The 20,480-nt window shown below is 46.7% G+C and overlaps 1 protein-coding gene across 6 annotated transcripts in view; it reads left to right on the plus strand.

The window, feature by feature from the left end:
- PRDM11 (PR/SET domain 11) overlaps positions 1-20,480 on the plus strand; it is a 52,313-nt gene that overhangs the window by 22,022 nt on the left and 9,811 nt on the right. For 3 of the 6 annotated variants that reach the window (XR_008746122.1, XR_008746121.1, XM_055797692.1), the window contains exons 5-7: positions 70-137; positions 15,984-16,171; positions 19,299-19,901. Coding sequence is in view for 3 of the 6 variants with exons in the window: in XM_055797692.1 (XP_055653667.1) it covers positions 70-137; positions 15,984-16,171; positions 19,299-19,901 (859 nt within the window). In the remaining 3 variants the exon portion in view is untranslated. Of the gene's footprint in view, positions 1-69; positions 138-2,024; positions 2,089-6,409; positions 7,029-8,806; positions 12,027-15,983; positions 16,172-19,298; positions 19,902-20,480 lie in introns of those variants that run through there. The other 3 variants (XM_055797702.1, XM_055797710.1, XR_008746123.1) reach the window with 3 other exon arrangements.

Raw genomic sequence — 20,480 nt, forward strand, 5'->3', positions numbered from 1 at the left:
GAGAGGCACAGACCTTCTCCTGTCTGGACCAGCTAGCTGACATGCTTTATCTGTTTTCTTGTTCTGCAGATCGTTGATAAGAACAACCGCTACAAATCCATCGATGGGACAGATGAAACCAAAGCAAACTGGATGAGGTGAGACCAGTTCTCTTCTGCCTTCCCTTTTGCAGCTCTGTCTTCCAGAGAGAGGCCATCAAACACTCCTTGTTTTGTGTGACAGAAAAACAAACCAAAACGCCACAACCCCTTCTGTAAAGGGTGTATTCGTGCTCTTTCAGTATTTATTGTGATGAGAATCTTTGGAATCAGATTCAATATAAGGGACTAAAACAAGGATGCGTGTATGGAGGATGGCTATTTTCTGGAATGAGGACAAATGATAAAGATGATCCTATTTATCCACTCTTACAAACACTGACAGGTCTCGCTACATTTTTTTTTTTTTTAATTCACTTTATGTTCAAATATTTGCAAAATGCTTTGCATAATCCTCAAGGTAATATTTGATTCTGGTTGGGTTTGGTTTTTTTTTTCCTTTCCCATTTGACAGACAGTGAAAGAGGTGATTTTTTTTTTGTTTTCTTTCTGGGCTTCACTTGAAACAATTGTCTGTGGTGGCTCATTGGTAGCATCAGCTTTACTGTGTTAGGAGAAACATGGAGGGAGTTGCTGCAGCTGTGAACACAGAAAAGATGCATGTGCTTGCACTCCCTCTGCCGGCACTGGGACTTAGTAGACCAGAACCCAAATACCAGTCAGTACTAAACCAGGAGTGGGGCTGGCTCTGATCTGTTAACTGTGGTAGTAAGGGAACATGTTTAACCATGATGCAGTGCTTCAAGTATTGGCACATATCTGCAAAATGTAGGTCAGTCTTGCGGCCTCCTGAGGCGGAGGCAAAGCGCTGAAGTGCCCTGTGTGTATGGGGAGTCACCAGAACGGGGCATTGCTGCATACCGAAGCCTGTCCCATATATGGACCAATCCTGCTTTCAGGAATGAATTTGGGAAGTGGTTGCTGTCAAGAAGGCATTTCATACAAGAGTAAAGCAGCATGGGGATTAACTAGTTTGTTGGCCTGGATGTCTAGGATTTTCAGTTGTCAGTCCTAAGGGAAGAGAGAGCACGAAGTACAGGTAGATTAGATGCAAAACTGACCTAGATGGTCAAATCTGGTTGTACCATTTTTGCTCTGTTTGAGTCTTCACATGCATAGCAGCTGTTCTGACACTGGAGTTCTTAAAGTTCAACGAAGTATCTCATTTTTCTGTAAGAAATCCAGCTGTTACAGTTGTTCACTACTGGATGAGAGAAAACACTTGACCTGGGCTGAGGCTGGAGTTCTTGCTTCTAAAAGAAGAGTGGTACAGTAGACAGATAGGTAGGGGGACACCTATCTTGAAGTAAAGAATGCAAAGGTCAAAAATTGGTGCGATTTTTTTTTTTTTTCTTAGATCTGGATCTTTATGTGGCCTGGATGACAGTGAAACTGGGGGGAAAACACAGTCCTGAAAGGCAAAAATCCTATGATTAACTCTTCTTCCTGCTGCCATGAACATAAGCTTGATGTCTGGATTTAAATGGGCACTACTTATGGTCCCAGCAGCAAAACCAGGATGTTCTGGTCTAAACTTGTATTTGCCATGGTTAAGTCTTCAGACAAGTGTGGTCTAGGCCATTCTGTACAGCCTTGAAAGGCAAGGAGGTTACGGTTTTGTGAAAGGGGATGTTTGCAGCTCTTCTGGGGAAGGGTGTTATCAAAGGACCTGTGCAAGCTATACCAGTCTTGCTGATCTTTCCAGTTTTACTCTTGAAAATTGCTTCTAGTAGCAGTATTGTGTAGAGTATGACTGACAGTTCAGGTGGGAGATAGTGGTCCTCAAAAAGCCTTGGTTTTTTTTGTTAGCAACTTTTAAACTGAGGCACGCTCAATATCCTGTGCTAGGACATTACCTGTCGTGGAGATTACCCAAAGAAACCATACTTCCAGGACGCTGTAGACAGCGCTCTTTTTGTTTTTCAGATGGTGCTCTTTGCCATCACTCACAGATGGAGTGCTTTGCAAAGCAGATCTACTCACCCTCTGGGTAGGTGGGTATGGCATGGGGACGGCAGCTTGGGCTGAATCCTCTCTCTCCTTGTAGATCTGGCTATTGTTTTTGTTGTTTGACTACCACATCTGAGTCCATTTTCATGTTCCCACTGAGGACAATGTGTACACTGCACCACTTGCTGGTTTAATTTCAAGTGACTGTTCATGCAGCGCAGTGGATGACAGGGAGGAAGGAGTATGAAGCGCGGCAGATGGCATGGCAATGGTAACATCCTCTTCCCCTTTCCCTCATCAATCAGTCAGTCGAGAGAAACTCCTGATACTGGGAGCATGTTCTCCTAAGCAGGCTGCTGGCACAAGGATAATGCACCCTTCATCTCTGTCCAGAGTAAAGCGTTGTTATTTCCAGTACTTTATTATAACTCCATGGCTTTGACTTGCAGGGATTTGTGTAAACCTCTTCCTCTGTTTTTAGTTTTCTGGGGGCTCAGGGTAACTGATTACCATGGATTGCAGCAAACATCAAGCAAAATCGGTGCTTTCTTGGCCACAAACTGTAAACTGCTGCTGATGGGAGTTCTTGGGGCTTCTGAAGGATTGTGCAGAACCAGCCGTTGTTCCTGGTTACCTCTGAGTTGTTGGGAACCTCTAAAAAAAATAAAAATAGATCTGTCCTAAAATGAAAGTAATTCAGGAAGTCCAGGAAACATCCCTCTGTGTATGTACCACTTGGCCAAGACTGAGATGCAGGCTAGGAAGTACCAGCAAACTGGTGGCGCCTAGCTGAATTTGTAGAGTGAGGTGCCTCACGTGTGGGGTTTCCAGGCTAGTCTGAGCATCTATAATCTGTATCCCTTCTTACATGTGAGTACCTGAGTTCTCAGGCTTTTGGCACAGTTCAAGTTCATCATTTCCCGCAGCCCGTGTGAAAAGGCTGGTGCAAGACTCCCTCACTTTGTTCTCCTTTGCCATCCCCCTTGCTTCCTTTCCCCTCCAAACATAGTAACAAAGAGGTCATGGGGAGCAAGACTGTTCGTAAGTCTTCCTGTATCTCCTGATAATGGAGATGTCTGCAACTTGATCTTCATACAATAATTGAGCTTGGAAGGGAGCTTTAAAAGTCAGAGTTACTATGTCTGCCCATGTGTTCAGGGGGAGTAAAAGCCACCAGCCTATGCACAAGTCATTTTGTTGAACTTTGTAAACTGGTCTCTATTATCCTGCAGCACAGCAAGTGGAGCAAATGTTCTTATCCGTTACAGACTGAAATTTATGCCGAGCAAAGGGATCCTGAAGCACTGCAGAACTGTGATCCCTGTAAAAAAATAATTCAGAGCTATGGGAAAGGTTCTGTACTTATTTCTCAGAGGCCAGGAAAAGTGGCGTTGGTTGATGTCTTTGATCTTTAAGTGCCCACTGTTCGCATTGTTTACAACATCACACGTGTTTTTAAAGAAACTTCTGTACCGTCTTGCACTTCCAGATTGACCTGGGCTGAGGTATGAATTCACAGTGTCATAGCTGGGCTCCTCTGGAGCTTGGTGAAACCCACACAGCATCCCCAGAGAGGTACTTCCAAATATCAGTGACCACTCCTAGGGATGTACTGTATGCTAGAGGAAACACATGAAGCGGATCTTTCTGACAGTAATACTGTCTGCATTTTTATAAGGAGGAGGTTAACGTGTCTTCTGGGAACCTAACATTAATTGAATTTGTGATTAAAACCTACCAGAACTCATTACTCTGTGTCGTGAGTTTGCTATCTTAAAATTATTTTGTCCCAAGTCATGCTGGTGCAAATGAGTGGAAACTCTGGAATCTAAATATTCAGGTCTACTACAGGTTGTCCTAAGTGCATTTGATGGGATGTCCTGTCTGGGAATTGCAAAAAAGGCTCTAAGTCCCCATTGGTGCAGCTTTGCTAGGCACAACAGCCGTGAGTTCAGCAGAGAAGAGGGGATGGAGGTTTCCTGACCCCACCAGCAGCTCTGAGCAGCTGTGGAGACACTTGAGTTCTGCAAGCTCACCCCTTCCCCGGGGGCACTTTGCAGAACACTGTTACTTGTTTTCACCAGAGCACTTTGTCAGTGGAGGTTTGTTTCTACCACATGGAGACACTGACGGTACTGTGCCGTCCTGGGTACCTGTGGGGAATACACATGAAGCCCAGTTCTGCTGAATGTGATAAAAATCAGACCATAAATGTTCCCTTGCTCAGTTACACATAGCCTTTTCCCTTCTTCCAGTGTTCAACTGGGAGTACTCCTTTTGCCTTTTGAGTTTGGTTTGTTGTTTTTTTTTTTTTTTTTGAGGTCAGTGTAGCGAGTGCTTTGCTTGCTTTCTGTCATTTCATTACCATCTTCCTTAAACACTTCTTCTGTCCCTCCATAAATGAAGATCCACCAAAACAGTGTCTCAAGGATGTGTTTTTTTGTCCCAGTGAAATGCATCTGTGCACTTAGCTCCCAGCTGTCCCTGTATGTGGCCTGGATTTGATCTCCGTTTCCTGCTGGTTTTCCAGCTTTAACCAAGATTAACGGCTTCTACCACTTACCCTGATGGATGGCAGCAGTGACAGTAAGATTCATAGAACATCAGTGTAACGGCACTTAAGGAGAAACTACAACATCTGACAAGGGTCACTGCCCTTCTGTAGGTTTTTCTTAGTCTGAAGCCCACAAGCACCTTTCACACAAGCGCACTGCAAACCAGCTCTCTTCTGCTGGGCCACCGCAATGCTGGAAGGAACCCATCTCTGAGGAGGTGCCAGCAGGGCCATCACAGACATGGGGCAAGTGAGGAAAAATGCTGAGGCCTTTGCTTATACCAACTTTTCAGAAGGTGTTTTGGGGTGGCTAAAGTCTGCCTGTGAGAGATAGGGCATTCAGCCAAAATTGTAGGATTAAATGTAATATATTGAAAGAGGAGGGTCTGAGCTATCCCAGCCAGGGTCTATTCCCTTCCCATGGTGTCACTTCAGAGTTACAGTTATTAGGCATCGTATCTATTAGGGTGTCTTATTTCTTGTATGTTACATCTTAATATCCTTTTTAAGCATTTATTTTCTAGGCTTATAGTGACAGCTTTTTGGGACAATTTATATTAACGCTGAAGCCTTCTACCTCAGATGAGGGTTGTGTTCACCATAACTCCATGATGATGTAGATTTCTATGCAAGAACTTCTGTTTAAGATACTAAGAACTATATGACGTGAGCACCAAAAAGGCTGACCTTTTTCAAAAAAAGTTCCTGACATCCCTGCTTCTAATTGTTCAAAGATGTGTAATCTTTTGTAATATGTAGCACTAGAATAACCATTTTGGCATTTTATTTCACTCTGCTGTAATTCACATCAAGGCAAGTTTTCCCAGCAGTTCTGCTTCTCCATGGTCTCTGATCTCTTCTGTGCTTGTCTGCATGTTTATACATGTGTGATCATTGCCCAGGCTGCGGATTATTCCCTTGTCCGCAATCACACTTTGCTTATGTGCAAAACTGCATGTTCACACAGTCTGTTTCCTCTTTCCTTGTTGAATAGATCTGCTGCCACCTTCCCCTCCCCTCCGCCCCCCCCCCCCCCCAGTAAAATGCAAAAGTTAGGACTAATGTTTTGTTTATTTTTAAAGTTTCCTTCAACTGTGGCTGGAAAAGTTACCACCAACATCCCCCTTTGGACAAAACCGCTCATTCTCAGGATGGCTGCCTCTTCTTCTCAGTGGGCTGAGGCTACAAGTTATCATTTGAAGCACCAGAAACTGGGTGCAGGCTCCTGTCAGCAGCAGTGACAGCAAAGCCTAGCCAGGAAAAACAAGTGGGTGGCCTCATTCCTTTTGAGAACAATGGGAAACAGCAACTATTTCTGTGTGAAATAAGAGCTTACTGTGAAGCAGATGAATTCTGGATGTGCAGTACCCCTGGTGCTGAAGAAAAGACATTTCCTTATGAAAAAAAAGTTGCAGAAGTTGCCCATGAGACTAGTCAAAATCTCTCTCCCCTGAAAAAGATCCAATTTGATATAGCCTTTGCATGACATCCTGCAAGTCTTAACAGAAAGGGTGATGTAAAAGTTTGCGTTGCATGTTGTGCCAGGCAGAACAATAAGGTATGTTTCAGACTTCTAAATTTCCTCAAGAACACATTTTTGAGCAGTGTCACCTTAGAAGCTAATTTATCACAGTGATTGTGAATTCTCATGCTTTTATCTGTGCACAAGCTGTGGCAAGTGATGTGAAGCTGTACTGAAATTCTCAGACATAAGTCAGGGCATCAGACGAAGTGTAAAATTTCATTTTAACTGTAAAGCTGAGAAGGCTCCTTCACACTAGTGTCGCTTGGTGTTTTTTTTCTTAAGCTTGAAAATTGCCTCTTAAAAACAAAGTGGCTGCCTTTTCCTGGTCCAATTGAGGAAAACGGAGAGGTTGTTGCGGGTGGGGGGAGCTGGATCCCACCGAACTCCTCTGCCCCAAGTGCTGCACTGGCCAAGTGGTTGGATGCAGGGGGATGCTTTGCGCTGATTTCCTTTTACCCAATTGTGCTTTGTGGGATCTTCAACCCAAGGAACATGGCTGAACGAAAGAGGAAGCCCAAGTTTTCCAAGGAAGAACTGGACATTCTGGTCACTGAGGTGACCCGAAACGAAGCCATGCTGTTTGGGAGGGAGACAGTGCGTCTATCCCATGCTGACAGGGACAAGATCTGGGAAGGCATAGCCAGGCAGATCACATCAGTCAGCCAGGTCCCCAGATCTGTAAAAGACATTAAACACAGATGGGACGACATGAAGAGAAGGACCAAGGACAAACTGGCATTCATGCAAAGGTCCCTCTCCAGCCCCAGCAGCACGGGGCGGCCCTCGGCCATTGTCCTGACCGCCCACGAGAGAGCCATCGAGTCAACGCTGCATTCGTCACACCAGATACACAGCTTCCGGAGAGCGGATCTGGACGTGGTTGACAGCCCGTCAACAAGCTGTAAGTATCACTGCCTTAACACCTCTTTGTCTTATGCTTGCATATCACAGTTTGACACCAGAAAAGTGGCGTGTGTTTTTGTGAGATGCTGGGTTGCCTGTAAAGTCAGGTCCTACTGCTGTGTTTGGTTTCAAGACAGCCTGCTCTGGTGGTCATGGGGTGTTCAGATGGATTGAGGGAAAGCTGTAAGCTGTTACCAAGTGAACGTCATCTTCTTTATCTGTTTATCTAATCCATTTCTATACTGTCTTAGTTCTAAGGGTAGATACTGTTCAGATTCTACTTTCCTAACGGGTCGTAAGTCTGAACTAATCCTACAAATGAGGGAACATCTGTAGTTGAAGTGCAACTACCTCATGCCTGTCAAAAAGTGTTTGTAAAGGATTAGGAGTTCTTCATCTTGCACGTGCTCCAGTAAAGCAGCAATGCTGTCATGCTGAGAATCATCTGCCAGTCACTAGGGGATCGTTGCATGGTAGCCATCTTCCAAGAGGGCTGTTGCGGGGGCTCAGTCATCACAGGTGTTTATGCTGTGAGGCCAGGCCACTACTGGTTTCTCACTAGTGGTCTGAAGGCTCAACACAAGTGCTATGAAAAAGGTAGATGATAATGACTTCTTCACTGTTTTTTAAGAAACTACTGGCTGTGCTTTCTAAGTTAATCTTCTTAGAAACCACAGTTCTCAGGCACCTTACAGTGCTGAACCACAAGCTGCTTTTTGCAGATTCTTTCCCCAGTTGCATACATATGGCTTTCCTCTGTGGAGGTGCAGCTTCTTGGTCTGTGAGCTTTTAGGGATACAAAGGAGAGAAAGAGGGGATAACTTCTTCAGAAGTGAGCTAACTAAAACTTCATGGGTGGCACTGTCCTACCACATTAGGTCTTATCTCAAATCTGATGTAATGCTATTAGTGGGAGAGCAAGGACAAAAGGCTTCAAGAACTGACAAAGTGGGACGTGGTCATTCTTTGCATCTGTCTTGGAAGCCAGTTGTGCTATTTCAGAGGTAGAATGAATGCAGCTTGTGCAAGGAGATAGTGGGCAGTTGCAACAAGTATCATCTCTTCTTATTCTTGGTGTGCCTGTACCGGTGAACTGGCACATCACTAGATATTTATCAGACTAATGAGAACTTTCCCATGGTGTTTTGCTTTGGGTTTGGCTTTGCATCAGGTATGCTTGCCCGATTACTATAGGGTCCTGTTGCTGCTATGCCTCAGTCTGGTTACCTTACTGATGCCAAGCCACACAGTGGCTTTGCGTTATAGACTTTGTGAGCAGCAGATACTGCATCTATGCTTTTCTCAGTAGAGAGGATGTAGAGAAATGACATGGGAGCAGGGTTTTGGTATGAGGAACCAAATGTGTTAGGGTGTTCCAAGACTGGACCAAAAGCCAGGAGCCTTTGTCCTTCCAAAATATTGGAGTGTTCTATCTACTTATGGTTTTGGGGAAGGGAAGCCATCCTACTGTCTGAAATGGATTTGTATTCTAGTCATGAACAATGCTGTATGCAGGATACCATGGCAGCTTGGATTCCTCCTCGGCTGACTGGGTTTGCCCACTTTTGGGGCCTCTTATGGCTAAGCTTGTCACCCAGATGCTAACGTTGCAGCATGTGCATGTTGAGTTATGCATCAGGAGCTACAGGCTTGTCTCAACTGGCAGACTGGGGGAAGGGGAACCCCTTTTTCCATGTGTGTTGAGATACCATGAAACAGAAGTCAGGGTTGTGAGAGATTTCACGTTAATAATTCATGCTTCCTCTTCTATTTAAGCTGACGAGGACGAAGAGATGCCAGGCACTTCTCAGGAACACCGCTTCTCATCACTGCAGAGGGCCAGTGCAGGAGTCAACCAGCTCTCTGGGCCCTCCTTCCTTCGCAGTTCTTCCTCATCAGACCATTTGGAAGCTACCAGCCAAAGGCAGGAACTGCACCGTCCATCCCCACGCACCACCACGTCCTGCAGACCCTCGCACCCCCGCGCAAGGAGCCCACCCCTCTCCAGCTTCGATCACCAGCTTCTCCATTCTCACACACAGCAAACAGACCTGTTCAGGCAGTTCTGCCAGGAGCTGGTGGCTATTCACAGAGACATGGCAGATAGCATGCATGTCATCAGTCAGAGGATGGCTGACCTCACCAGCCAGGTTGGCCAGATGTGCCAGACCCTATCGGAAATCCGTGATGGGGTCCAGGCTTTCCATAGGATACAGGATCCTAGCATCACGCAGGGGTCTCTTCTGCAAGCAGCTTGCTCAAAACAGCCCCCTGAGCCCAGTGCAGAGTCTAACCAAAACCCCTCAAAACAGACTCCTCCTGCACGGACTACCAGGTCAAGAAAGAGAAAACACCATTTTTAGTCTGTGTCATAAAAAGTAAAGAAGGGTGCACCTTCCTGAGCTGCTGTATGCTCACGTGGCCTCTCCATATGTAAGAGTACTCTGTGGGGAAGGTCAACATCTGCCCCAACCCGTCCATCCCCCTGCTAGCTAAACAAGCAGTATGAATTATGGCAGCTGAATAGTAGGGTTGGCCCTGTGCAACGGCAGAGAGGAATCTCATATCTTATAGAGCTTGGGATGTGGGACATCTTTTTGTTCATAGAGATTAGGAGTTTTCACTGACTTCCCCGTGCTTTGAATACTCTATAAGCTAAGAGATGCAAATAGGAATCATTATCTTGATCTCTTCTCATGCCTGTGAAATGTTATTCACTAAGACAGTGTCCTACAGAGCTCCCTTTGCAATCAGCCTGCAGATTTACCCTGCTACTGCCTTCCCATCATCTTCCTGCAAATTAGTATATGTGCTGTGCAGACATACATCTTTACAGCTCTAAAGACTTACTGATTGTTATTTTTATCTTGTGTTCAGCAATAATGAGCATTCCAGGGCTTGCTGTGATTTACACACAGTTTGGGGAGAGGGGTGTAAAAGCAGAGTTTGTGCAAGGGAAGGGAAGAAGGCCGAGGACAGGAGGACAGGTTGAGCACTGTGGTTTTAGACTGCTGAGGAGGGCTGCTATGGCATGTGCCTGGATTCTGCAGTACCACATGCACTTAAATCAAAGAGTTTAATTTTCATCTACTCCAGTCTGAAACCCCTACCTACCCTTCACAGTTGCAATTAAAATACAATTATTTCATAATATAAGAACATTTATAGAGAACTATATAATTATTTTCTTGCATGCTATAATCTTCAGTTTTGAACCCCCTCACCCTCTTCAAAATGTGAGAGACTACACAGGAACAAGGAAAGATACAGGGCCTGCTTCTGAACTTGGGAACAATTCGGTTTTATATCACTGTAATTCTGTCAACTTCAGTACAATTACTTTCATTTAGTGTTATTTAGGGTGGGATCAGTACTGTGTCTTCCTTTCTTGAAGAGTTTACAATTTAAGTTCACAGCTATATAGGTTAAAATAGTAGACACGATGGTTTTGTACTGCTTTCTTTCCCCGTACAGATGTAAGAAAGAACTGTGTTACATTTGAATTGCTTTAGTGCTGCATGAAGTTCCCCTGCACAACCCTGATTCTGAAACTAGGCTTTAATACTGTCACCTCAGGTGGTTGTAACATTACGTGGCAGCTTTTTTACATGTCTGTCTTGATTTGCACTTCTGCACCTACCATGCTACCCTCATCTCTGGAAAAATCTGGGCCATTGCATGATATGCTTCAGCAGGGAAAAGGGCCGGGGTGTTGCCCACATACAGTTAGCACACCGCTGATCTCCAGGCTATCCTGTTGGATGTGGATGTGGGTTGCAGGAAGCTATTCAAGTTAATATGAATGTGCATTGTCATGCCATGTCTGGGCTACGGACTTGGCCAAAAAGTTGCATAAACTTCAGCAGGAATTGAACATAGACAGTGCAGTATAACAGAAGGATGGCTTGTTTTATGTGATCTTGAAGGATCTTTAATCTCTCCGGCCTGTCCTTTGAAAACAGTGCACTAGTTTCTCTTCTGGAAAGTTCACTGTATGTCTGCTATATCAGGTATTCCTGATGTGCTTTTCCTTTTTTCTTCTTAATTGTTCTGTAATTCTAATTCAAGTAATTTATTTTAGTGGTGCAGTGAAAGGCCCTTGCTCAAGAAAGCAGAGGTCTGGCAAGGAGAAAGAGTCCTCTCTGAGGAACGACCCATGTCGGTTTCATGCAGAGGGTGTTCCTCATAGTGCTGGTGCCAGACCAGAACAGTACTTGCTCACCTTCCTCTGAAGATGTCATTTTACTTCTGTTGTAACATTGTGTACTGCAAAAGTCACAGTCTCTCTTCAGATGAAGGGAAGATTGGGAAATCTGATAGAAGTGGATCTAATTTATGAATTACAGAGAACTGAAAAAATAGTGATATATTTTAAAGGCTTTCTGAGTCAATATAGTGCTGCTGCTATATAGAAGTAGTATTTTATATTTTTATAATTTGTCCCTGCTGATGTTCTTCCGTGGATATACTGATAGGATTAGCTCCTCTGATGTTGTCCAGGGGCATCCCTTCTGGGAACCTTCAGATCTGCAGAGGAGACTCCTACAGGTGCTGGGCACTGGAGGGAGTTGGCATCATCGCTGCCATCAGGTGGCCCACGCTGATGTGTTTAGAGAGAAGCCTGATGCAGCATGCGCAGCCTTGGATACAAACCTCCAAAAGCTGGGCTCTGGCTGGGAGAAAGGACCTTGTACTATAAACTGCCTGATGTCTCCCCCAGTTTCCTCTGTGGACTATTACAGATTGGCTCAGATCTGGGCATGTATCTCCTACCTGTGTAGACCCCTCGGTGGAGTGGCTTTTCTGTACTGGCTCACAAAGGTTGATGCTTCTTCCTGCGCCCATCATATTAACTGGCTGTTGAAGTAAGTGCCTGTGACAAAGCAAACTGCTGTGCTTAACCTCAGTATCTCCATGTCTTGTACATGCTGAAAAAATTCTCTCTTTAAAAGTATTTTTGTTAAGAATGCAATAAATATATAACTCTTTTAACACAGCTGTGGGTGAGTCATTTGTTTCTCTCATACAATTTTTGCCTGAGTCGGTAGCAAGCCTGTCACAGATGCAGGACCTCCTGGAGGCACTTGGTGTTGGAAAGCCGAGGCAGGGTTTGCAGGTACAGCACCCCGTTCTGCCTGGGCTGCTGGCAGCTGACTTGCATGGGATCTCCTGCCCTGGCTCTGTGCCTGATGCTGATTTGGGAAAGGCCAGTGGCCTTTTTCCCTGTGGTGCTCTGCCCTGGCAGGGTGTTGGAGGAGCACCTCCAGGGCCAGCCGGAGGGTAAGCGATGGAGGGGCCAGTGGGCAGTCGTGGGGTATGGGGCAAATCCTGCAGGGGGCTGAGCCTCCCTCCATCTGTGGGGCTTCCATCCTCCTTCCTGTTTCTTCTGGCTGCATTATTCCCCTCCTGGGAGGACTGGTCCCTGCTGCCAAAAAATGCCGTGACATTTTTCTGTGCATACTCACTGGACCATCCTAAAACTTGGCAATTTAGTGTCAGGAGTGGGTTGTGGCTTAAAAAAAGGGGAAATGAGGATGGTTGGTTGCTGCTAGCTAGCAAGGCTATGGGAAAGGTGGCCCTGTGGAGCAGGGACCTGTACCTCTAACAGCTGTGGGGTTGGTCCAAGCCCCAGTAGCTGCAAAGGGGTCATAAATGGTCTCCATCAGTGCAGTGGCTGGTTCCGAGTAGCCTGGGCAGAATCTGTGGTGGTGTTGAGCCTGGCCAATCCCAGGGACCAAGCAGGACATGAAATGACCCATTTGCAGCTAGTGCCAATGCGTCTGCAGGAACAGGAACAGCTCTGGGTGGCTGGGTCTGCCCCAGTGGTAGTCCTGACCCTGCTCCTCCTCCGGGGATCACAGTCCCTTGGGAAACCCGCTGCTGCCATCAGGGCTGTGCCCGTGTGTGCGCAGCACTTGTGTCAGCCTAGCCGTGCCTGTCTGGGCATCTAAACCGAGGTACCCTTCCTGCTTCAGTCTAGCTTGAGCGCTTGGCATCGGGAGGCGGACTGGCTGCTTTCCAGCCTTCGCAGGGAGGGCTGTAAGGGCTGTTCAGGATGTGAGCGCTTGGGCCTCGGGAAGATGTGCCAGTGCAGGCAGATTGTGAGTCTCCTCAGCAGGCAGTTTGTGCCCTCGCCTCGCCAAGCAGCTCCTGTTTCGTGGGCTGACTTCCTCCATCCTTCAGGGAAGGCGCCTGCCTCTGGCCTGTGGTGTGCAGCCACACGAGATGTCTTAGACCAACAGATGGAATTTGGGTTTTGTGCAATCCTTGGTAACGTGTCATTTGTGTCTTTGTGGTCACGGGAGCCGGGCTGGGTAGCTGGTTCAAAAGCAGTTCATTTATATGGATGATCTCATCTCCATTTACATTACCTCAGGGAAGTATCGCAGATGTAAAGCTTCCTCTCTAGGAGCGTAAACCAGTTACTAGCTGCCAGCAGCTGTGAAGAAATGTGTTTGTGACTGGATTATTCCCCAACTCTCTGTTAAGGGCTTTCTTCATACCTCCTGGTGAAATCAGCAGTGCGGGTCGCTGCAGGATGCAGGATGGGAGCGGGTGGCACGGCGGCGTGTTGCAGGGCTGCAGCAGTACCGCAGCTGCACCCTCCAGCCTGCGCTCTCCTCCCACCTTCCTGCTGCTCCTGGACATGGCTGGAGTCACAGGACGTGGGGCAGCAGAGCTGAAGGATACTCTTAGGCACAAACTTGTGAGGCTTTAGAGGCAGGAGGGGAGCAGCGAACAGGAAAAGCATTCTCACGCTTAATGAAATAGTTGATAATAAAAGTGAGCCCTGGTGGGAATAGTTAGCCAGGGTCTCCCCTTCCCACGCAAAGTTGCCGTTTAGAGAATTCTCTAAATCTTGCTGTCAAATGCAGTTTGCTGGGTGTGCACCGGACTGTCCTGCCACCGCCCCATGGATTCCTCAGTGCCACTAGCTGTGGGGCTGTGTCCCCTGTATGTTGTATTAAGGAGCTGCAAGCGACTTCAGGGTAATAAATCTTTGCAGGTAACCAGGCTGCTTCACAGGGCAGCCTGATCTTGTCATTGCTCTGGGTGATGTTTAGCAGTGGGATACAAAGCAGCTGCAGGAATATGGTAGCACTGCTAAGAATACTTAGCAAGTGCTAGGAAGCATCCCGGCATTTTGCTTGGACTGGGGAGGACATCCTCTAGGACCTCCTGTGCTGCAGGGCATCAGACTGGCTGCAGCATATTGCTGTATCTCTGGGGTTGAGTATCTCATGGCTGCCTGAATGCCTGATAACACCTTTTGTGGAGTGATTGCTAACACCCAGAAGTGACAGCCTGGCAGCACTAGCTGTGTGTCATTTTCAGGACCTCCATCCTACCACACTGGCCCAGGTCGTTCCTTCTGAAATACTCAAACCGGTTGTTTAAAAGTACTTTTGTTTTGTGATCAAAAGTAAAAAAAAAGGGTTAATAAAAGCCAATGTTTGGCTAATTTTGGCAGTGCCAGAGCTTGCTGTTTAAATAATTACTGAAGACTGCAGAGCATCCTGGGTGGCATACATTAGGAAAAACAGCTGATTGCAGGCACAGGCACAGTTGCTTAACATGAAAGTCAGAATTGCTGGAGCATCGGGCAGTCTGACACACTGCAGGCTTGTTTTCTGTGCTTCGCGGGAAGTTTCACCAATTTGTGACCGTATCTGTGTTGGGTTAGTGTGATCACGTGCAGGTGAGGTGGGCTTGTGTCTTTATCTGTACATGCATATGGCTGGAGAAGGGGAGAGTGTTTAAGGGAAAATTGATGGGTTTCTTAAGCCAGAGAAATACCTGTGAGCTATAAGGGGATGTTTGAGCAAAGACTAGTAGCAGCAGATGTCAGAGGAGCCATATGCCACTGTCCTTCATTGATGTCACTACAGCAGGAAGTGCTGAATAATAGAGGCAAATGGCATAGAAGAAGAAAAAGCTTTTAGCTATGAACTGTTCATATCTGCTTTTGGGTCTGTACGTGCAGTGACGGAGTCTCCTCCTGGTCCTAGGCAAGTGTTACGAGCTCATGTTGGTGGCAGCTGGAACCAGTATTACCAAGCCTTTTTCATGTCCTCTAGCAAGAACACGAGGAGTGTGAGAGCAGATAATATGATCCTATCTATAGATCACTGTCTTAGCAAGTTGCACAGAGGGCCAGTTGCTTGGAGTGGGAAATTAATACATTTCTGCTGAGTGGAAATTTAGCTGGTTTAAATCAGGAAAATAAATCCCATGCCCAGAAAATGATCTTTCTGTCAGCACTGCCAGGAGACACCCACAAAGTGGTGCTGGGGTTTCCACTTGCAGGGCTGCTTGTATTTTTGTGTCCCATCCCACTGAATGCCCCAGCACCAAAACTGCCAGTACTGGCATGTCCTTGGTCTCCTTTTGGATAACCAGCAAATACCCTCATGCACATTAGGTGTCTCTGTTTCTGTCCTGGGTAGCTCAATTCTGCTTGCCTGAGAGGAAAGAAGCAAGGAAATCCGGTATCTACTAAAAAGGAAGATGATGTTTTGGGGAAAGAGACAGGCAGAGGGACCCTGCCGTATTCTGGATGTTCCTGAGAACAAGGGAGGAGGCCTTGGGATGTGAATTGGTGGTGGGGAGCCCAGGTGTCCTTCTTTCCATCACTAGGCGAAGGTTTCTGCCCATGAGAGTCTGTGTCACCCCTACTGGCAGATACTCCTTCAGATTGGATGTACGTTGTTGTTGTCCCTTCCCCAGCAGAAATGGACCCACTGGCTTGGTGTTCCCTGGGTGTCCATGCTTGTTGTCCTGTACCTCTGGCAATTTGCACACCATTACTTATAACTCCATGCTTTCCAGCCTGGCTGTGTTGATGGCTCTCTCTGAAGGTCATTCTGGCTTCATTGTGGTTGTCATTCTGGTACAAGAGGGGGCACAGGAGAGAAGTTTGTGCTTGACACCTGCCTTGTCACCTCACCCTCAGGTATGTGATCATCTCCCGGGAGGAGAGGGAGCAGAACCTGATGGCCTTCCAGCACAGCGAGAGGATTTACTTCCGTGCCTGCCGCGACATCTGCCCTGGGGAGAAGCTGCGGGTCTGGTACAGTGAGGATTACATGAAGCGGTTGCACAGTATGTCCCAGGAGACCATCAACAGAAATCTCACAAGCGGTGAGTGAGTCCCCTCCCTTTCCACCCTTTCCCTCGATGCCCCTGGGCTGCCACACTTGTCTGACCAAGTGCAGTGGGTGTAGTAGGTGGCGCACAGGCTGTGTGAGGAGGGCTGCGTTTCTAGAAGAAGAGCACCTCTGGATGAGAGCCCCCAGCTCTGTGTGGTGTGGATGGATGAGTGTACAATATATAACAATGATAACCACTGTCAAAGAGATCACGAAAGAAACATTTGTGCTGTGTCGTGTCATGTCATGTGTTGTGTTGTGCCGTGTCGTGTGTGCGCTGCAAGGGCCTGACGCAAAGCCCAGGGATCACCGAGCTCCCCCATCACTAGACTTTCTGGCCTGAAGATTGCCAAGCTGGTGATCCCACAGACAGCATTAGGTTTTTCCTCTGAACGTGCTGCTTTTTCTGGCTTCTGTGAGCAGCCTGTTTGAGGGAGCTCCGGCTGGGTTTGTGTGCGTATGAAAGAGAGATTTCCTTGGTGTGTTTGTATGTCCATTTTCCTCGCTTAATTTATTTCCTCTTTCTTCAGAAAGATAATTTGGGATCAGCGCGACATCAGCTAGAGACTCCTTAGTCTCACAACCTTAGAGTGCATGTACAACATACAGGAGGCTTTGTTAGGCTGATTCTTCCCTGGATAAAAATTATTACCTTACCTTAAGAGTAGCCATGCTGGAACAAAACCAGCAGTTCTTTAGGTCAATGTCATGTCAGCAATATAGGAAACTTCAGAGGAGGGCAAAAATTCTTAATGCATCTATTCATCTATACAATCCTGATACCTGAATTTAATTAAGGGCATTTCTTTCCAGGCCTAGCCACAGAATGGCAGGGCCTCAGAGGGGCAGCCACACTAAATATAACTTTCTAATTAAGATTCCCGTGTATATTATTACACAGCTGCTATTGCTGCCTTGACTTGGTAAAAGGTGTCTCCTCTTTAATCATGGGGTGGACAAGATGTCCTGAAAAATCTGGTTATCCTCTACCACCTTAGAGTTATTATGTACTTCCAGTGTTACGTCTTGATGGCTGTACTTGGGCAATTCCCACTTCTGAATTGACATCGGTATGAATGTGCTTTTTTATGTTAATGAACAGCACTGAGTGATAGGTACAGGCTGCAGTGATTTTGCTGTGTAACATGCACGCATTAGTTGTCTGGATGGCTTAGTACTTTCTGAAAGTACGGCAAGAGAAAGACTGTGCTCTTGGAGCAGCTGCTCTGGAGGGGCACCAAGGCTATGAGCTATTGCCCTGCTATACAGACATGCCTTTAGTCATGGTTTGTCATGGTGTCATGGTTTGTGTGAGCTGGAATGGTGACTCACAGCCTGCTCTGCACTACATGTGTGGTGAACATCTGCCTCTGGGCTTCTCGGGACCTGCCGTAGCCTACCACACAGTCGGGTTGAATCCCATGTGGCTGCGGAGACCATCCTAGAAACCCCCTGACATCCTGATGGGCTCATCCTGCGGCAAGCTGGCCTCAGCCTGTGTTTGCAAAAGGAGTGCAGAGACGTTGTCAAAATGGAGCATCACTTGGGCTGTTGTAGACTTGTGAGAGACATTGCAGCCTCAGCTGGGAGGGCACTGGGAGGTGGTCAGCGAGGGGCACCAAAATCTGTTGAGTCACTTTCAATTTAAAAGATTTGAAATCCCCTGCAGATGATTCTGTCGCGTGACGTGGCACACTTCATTAACTCATGGAAAAATAACATGGTTCCTGGGTTTTGTTGCTGTCGGTAGTTTCTGACCCGCCTCCTCAAGGGAGTTGAGACCAATAATATGAGGGATTGTCTTGTGATTTCTGGCTTTTCCATAGGGCTGAACCACTCAGTTGGTTGGGGGAAAAAATCACTGAGAAAGAAGAGGAATCCATTCTCTAAATTGCTACTTCTGCCAGTAGCTGTTACAGTCCATAACAGGGGAAATACTAAGGCAGAGATTCAAAGCTTTGCCCATAGGAATTCTCATCAGTGTGTTGAAAATGAGATCTGTTGTTATGGATTCACTCAAGAAGTGGCTAGATTTGCCAGCCAGCATCCAAACCCAGTGCAAAATCCCTGCCATTCAGGCCAGCCCTTTTTACGGTGCCTTACTCTAACTGTGTCGAGTCTTGCATCTTTTCTGCATTCTTAGCATTGCTCTCCTTAGAGAGGGAATGGTAGCTTTTGCTCCGTAACTCTTATGAAAGCATGAATACACTTTAAAAGCAAACAACCCCAAAAAATCAGCATAAAGCAGCGTCTTGTTTGGGAAGCCATCAATGCTTGAAGTTATTTACAAGATAGAAGAATGATGGAAATTGAGCCAAACCTATCGTCTTTTGAATTTCCAGGTAAGGAAATCTGGCTATTCCCTTTATTTTAAGCAATTAATAATTTGTCTGAGGTTGCTTTTTTTTTGCCTTTTTTTTTTTTCTTAAATCACTGAATGGCCACGCTCTTAGACTCCATTGGGACAAGCTATGTGTTCCATTCTTGGAGGGCATTCACCTATTGTAGCTCAGTTAACAATGAGTACCTTGGGGTTTAAGAGTGCAAGTTATTTTTACTCCTTTACCTTTGCATTTCTGGAGCAGCCTCCAAACTGATGACAGTAAAGAGGCTTGCAAACTTTGTGCTGTAGCGTGCACAGACGCTGGGGTTGTCATGAAACGGTCCGAATCTCTCGCTGCACTGCTGTACACTTGATACCTTTTACCAAGTCAAAACAGACACAGGTCTTCCAGCCAGCCAAAATGGCGCTTGGGCTCTGGGCGTTAGGTTCCACTGTGATCAGTCATTCACCTCGTAGTCCTCTTCCAGCACAGGTTGGTTATACCTTCAGGTTAAACAAGCTGCCTGTAGTTTCTCTTCTCTTTAAAGCGTGTGGGTTCTACTCTGCTGTGGCTACCCAGGACTGTCTCTGTTTTTGCAGACGTGCCCATTAGCAGGGCTCCTCCTCTCACAAGCCTCGGTTTCCACTGAGTTGTGTCAGTTCCCTGGTTCGTAATGCAACATGCAGACCTGCAGGGATTCAGCCTGCCTTTTTGTTCTTTTTTCGTTTGAGTTTTAGATTGAGGGATGTTGCTCGGTTCCCAGTGATAATCCCCACCCCTCGTTTTCCTTTCTAGGAGACAAAAAGTCACAGAGGGAAAAGTCAGAAAAGAATGTGGAAAATCAAGAGGACACAAGGGGGCCGCTCCAGCTCGCCACCTTAAAGCAAGGGAAGAGCCCCTATAAGCGCAGCTGTGACGAGGGGGAATTCCACCCCCAAACAAAGAAAAAAAAGATTGACCTCATCTTCAAAGATGTCCTGGAGGCTTCTTTGGAGTCTGCCAAATTCAAAGAGAACCAGGCTGAAGACATCTTTGAGCGGTGTAGCAGTGCCATGCAGCATGGCTCCCTGAGCCTCAGCAGAAACCGGAGTGAGGGGGAGTGGAAGGTCCCCCACAGTTCCTCTTTCAGCTCAGCCAAAGAGGTGGGCATCCTTGAAGACGAGGAAGAAGAGCCCCTGTTACTCAAAGCAGACAGCCCAACCGAGCTGTCACTGGCCTCTGCACAAGGCAACTCCCACGAAATCCCCACCACCTCCTTCTGCCCCAACTGCATCCGGCTGAAGAAGAAGATCCGGGAGCTGCAGGCAGAGTTAGACATGCTGAGATCTGGGAAGTTACCTGAGCCACCTGTGTTACCGCCCCAGGTACCTGAGCTCCAAGAGTTCTCAGACCCCACAGGTAAGCCTTGCCGAGTAACAGCATTCTCCAAACCCTGCCTAAGGAGAGTAGTGAGATGCCTGTGTGCTGTGTACCCATCTAAAGTGTTTTACTCTGAGTATTCAGGTGAACACGTGGTTCCATGGAAGGTTCATTCATGTGGTTTTGTGACTGGGTGGGCCAGGAGCTGATGCTGTGGGCACAGTGGAAACCACTGTCTGGGAAAGACTCTGTATGACAACTTGCTCTATTTGTTGCCATTGTAATCAATAATGCACTGCCAATAAAAAAGACATTCCATTGCAGACAGTTTGTTTGCTGTATTTTTGATGCACTCTCTTTCAGCGGAAGCCCCTCCGCAGTGCCTCACATGCTACCAAGAAAGTCTGAATGACTCTGTGGTAACACTGAAATGTGTGCTCTTTGTGTATGAAATGATGTCCTGCTGTGTCCCTTGTTGGAAAGGCCCTCTCTGTTTCCTCCACTGCCTTAACACAACCATGTGTCCCTTTCTGAAGATACATTTCATTTCCTCCAGGAACGTGCTGTCAAGCAGCCAAGAACCTTCACCAAAGGGAATATTTGGGTCATATCATGTAG

This window comes from Falco peregrinus, chromosome 1 (genome assembly GCF_023634155.1).
Source record: "Falco peregrinus isolate bFalPer1 chromosome 1, bFalPer1.pri, whole genome shotgun sequence".
NCBI lineage: Eukaryota > Metazoa > Chordata > Aves > Falconiformes > Falconidae > Falco > Falco peregrinus.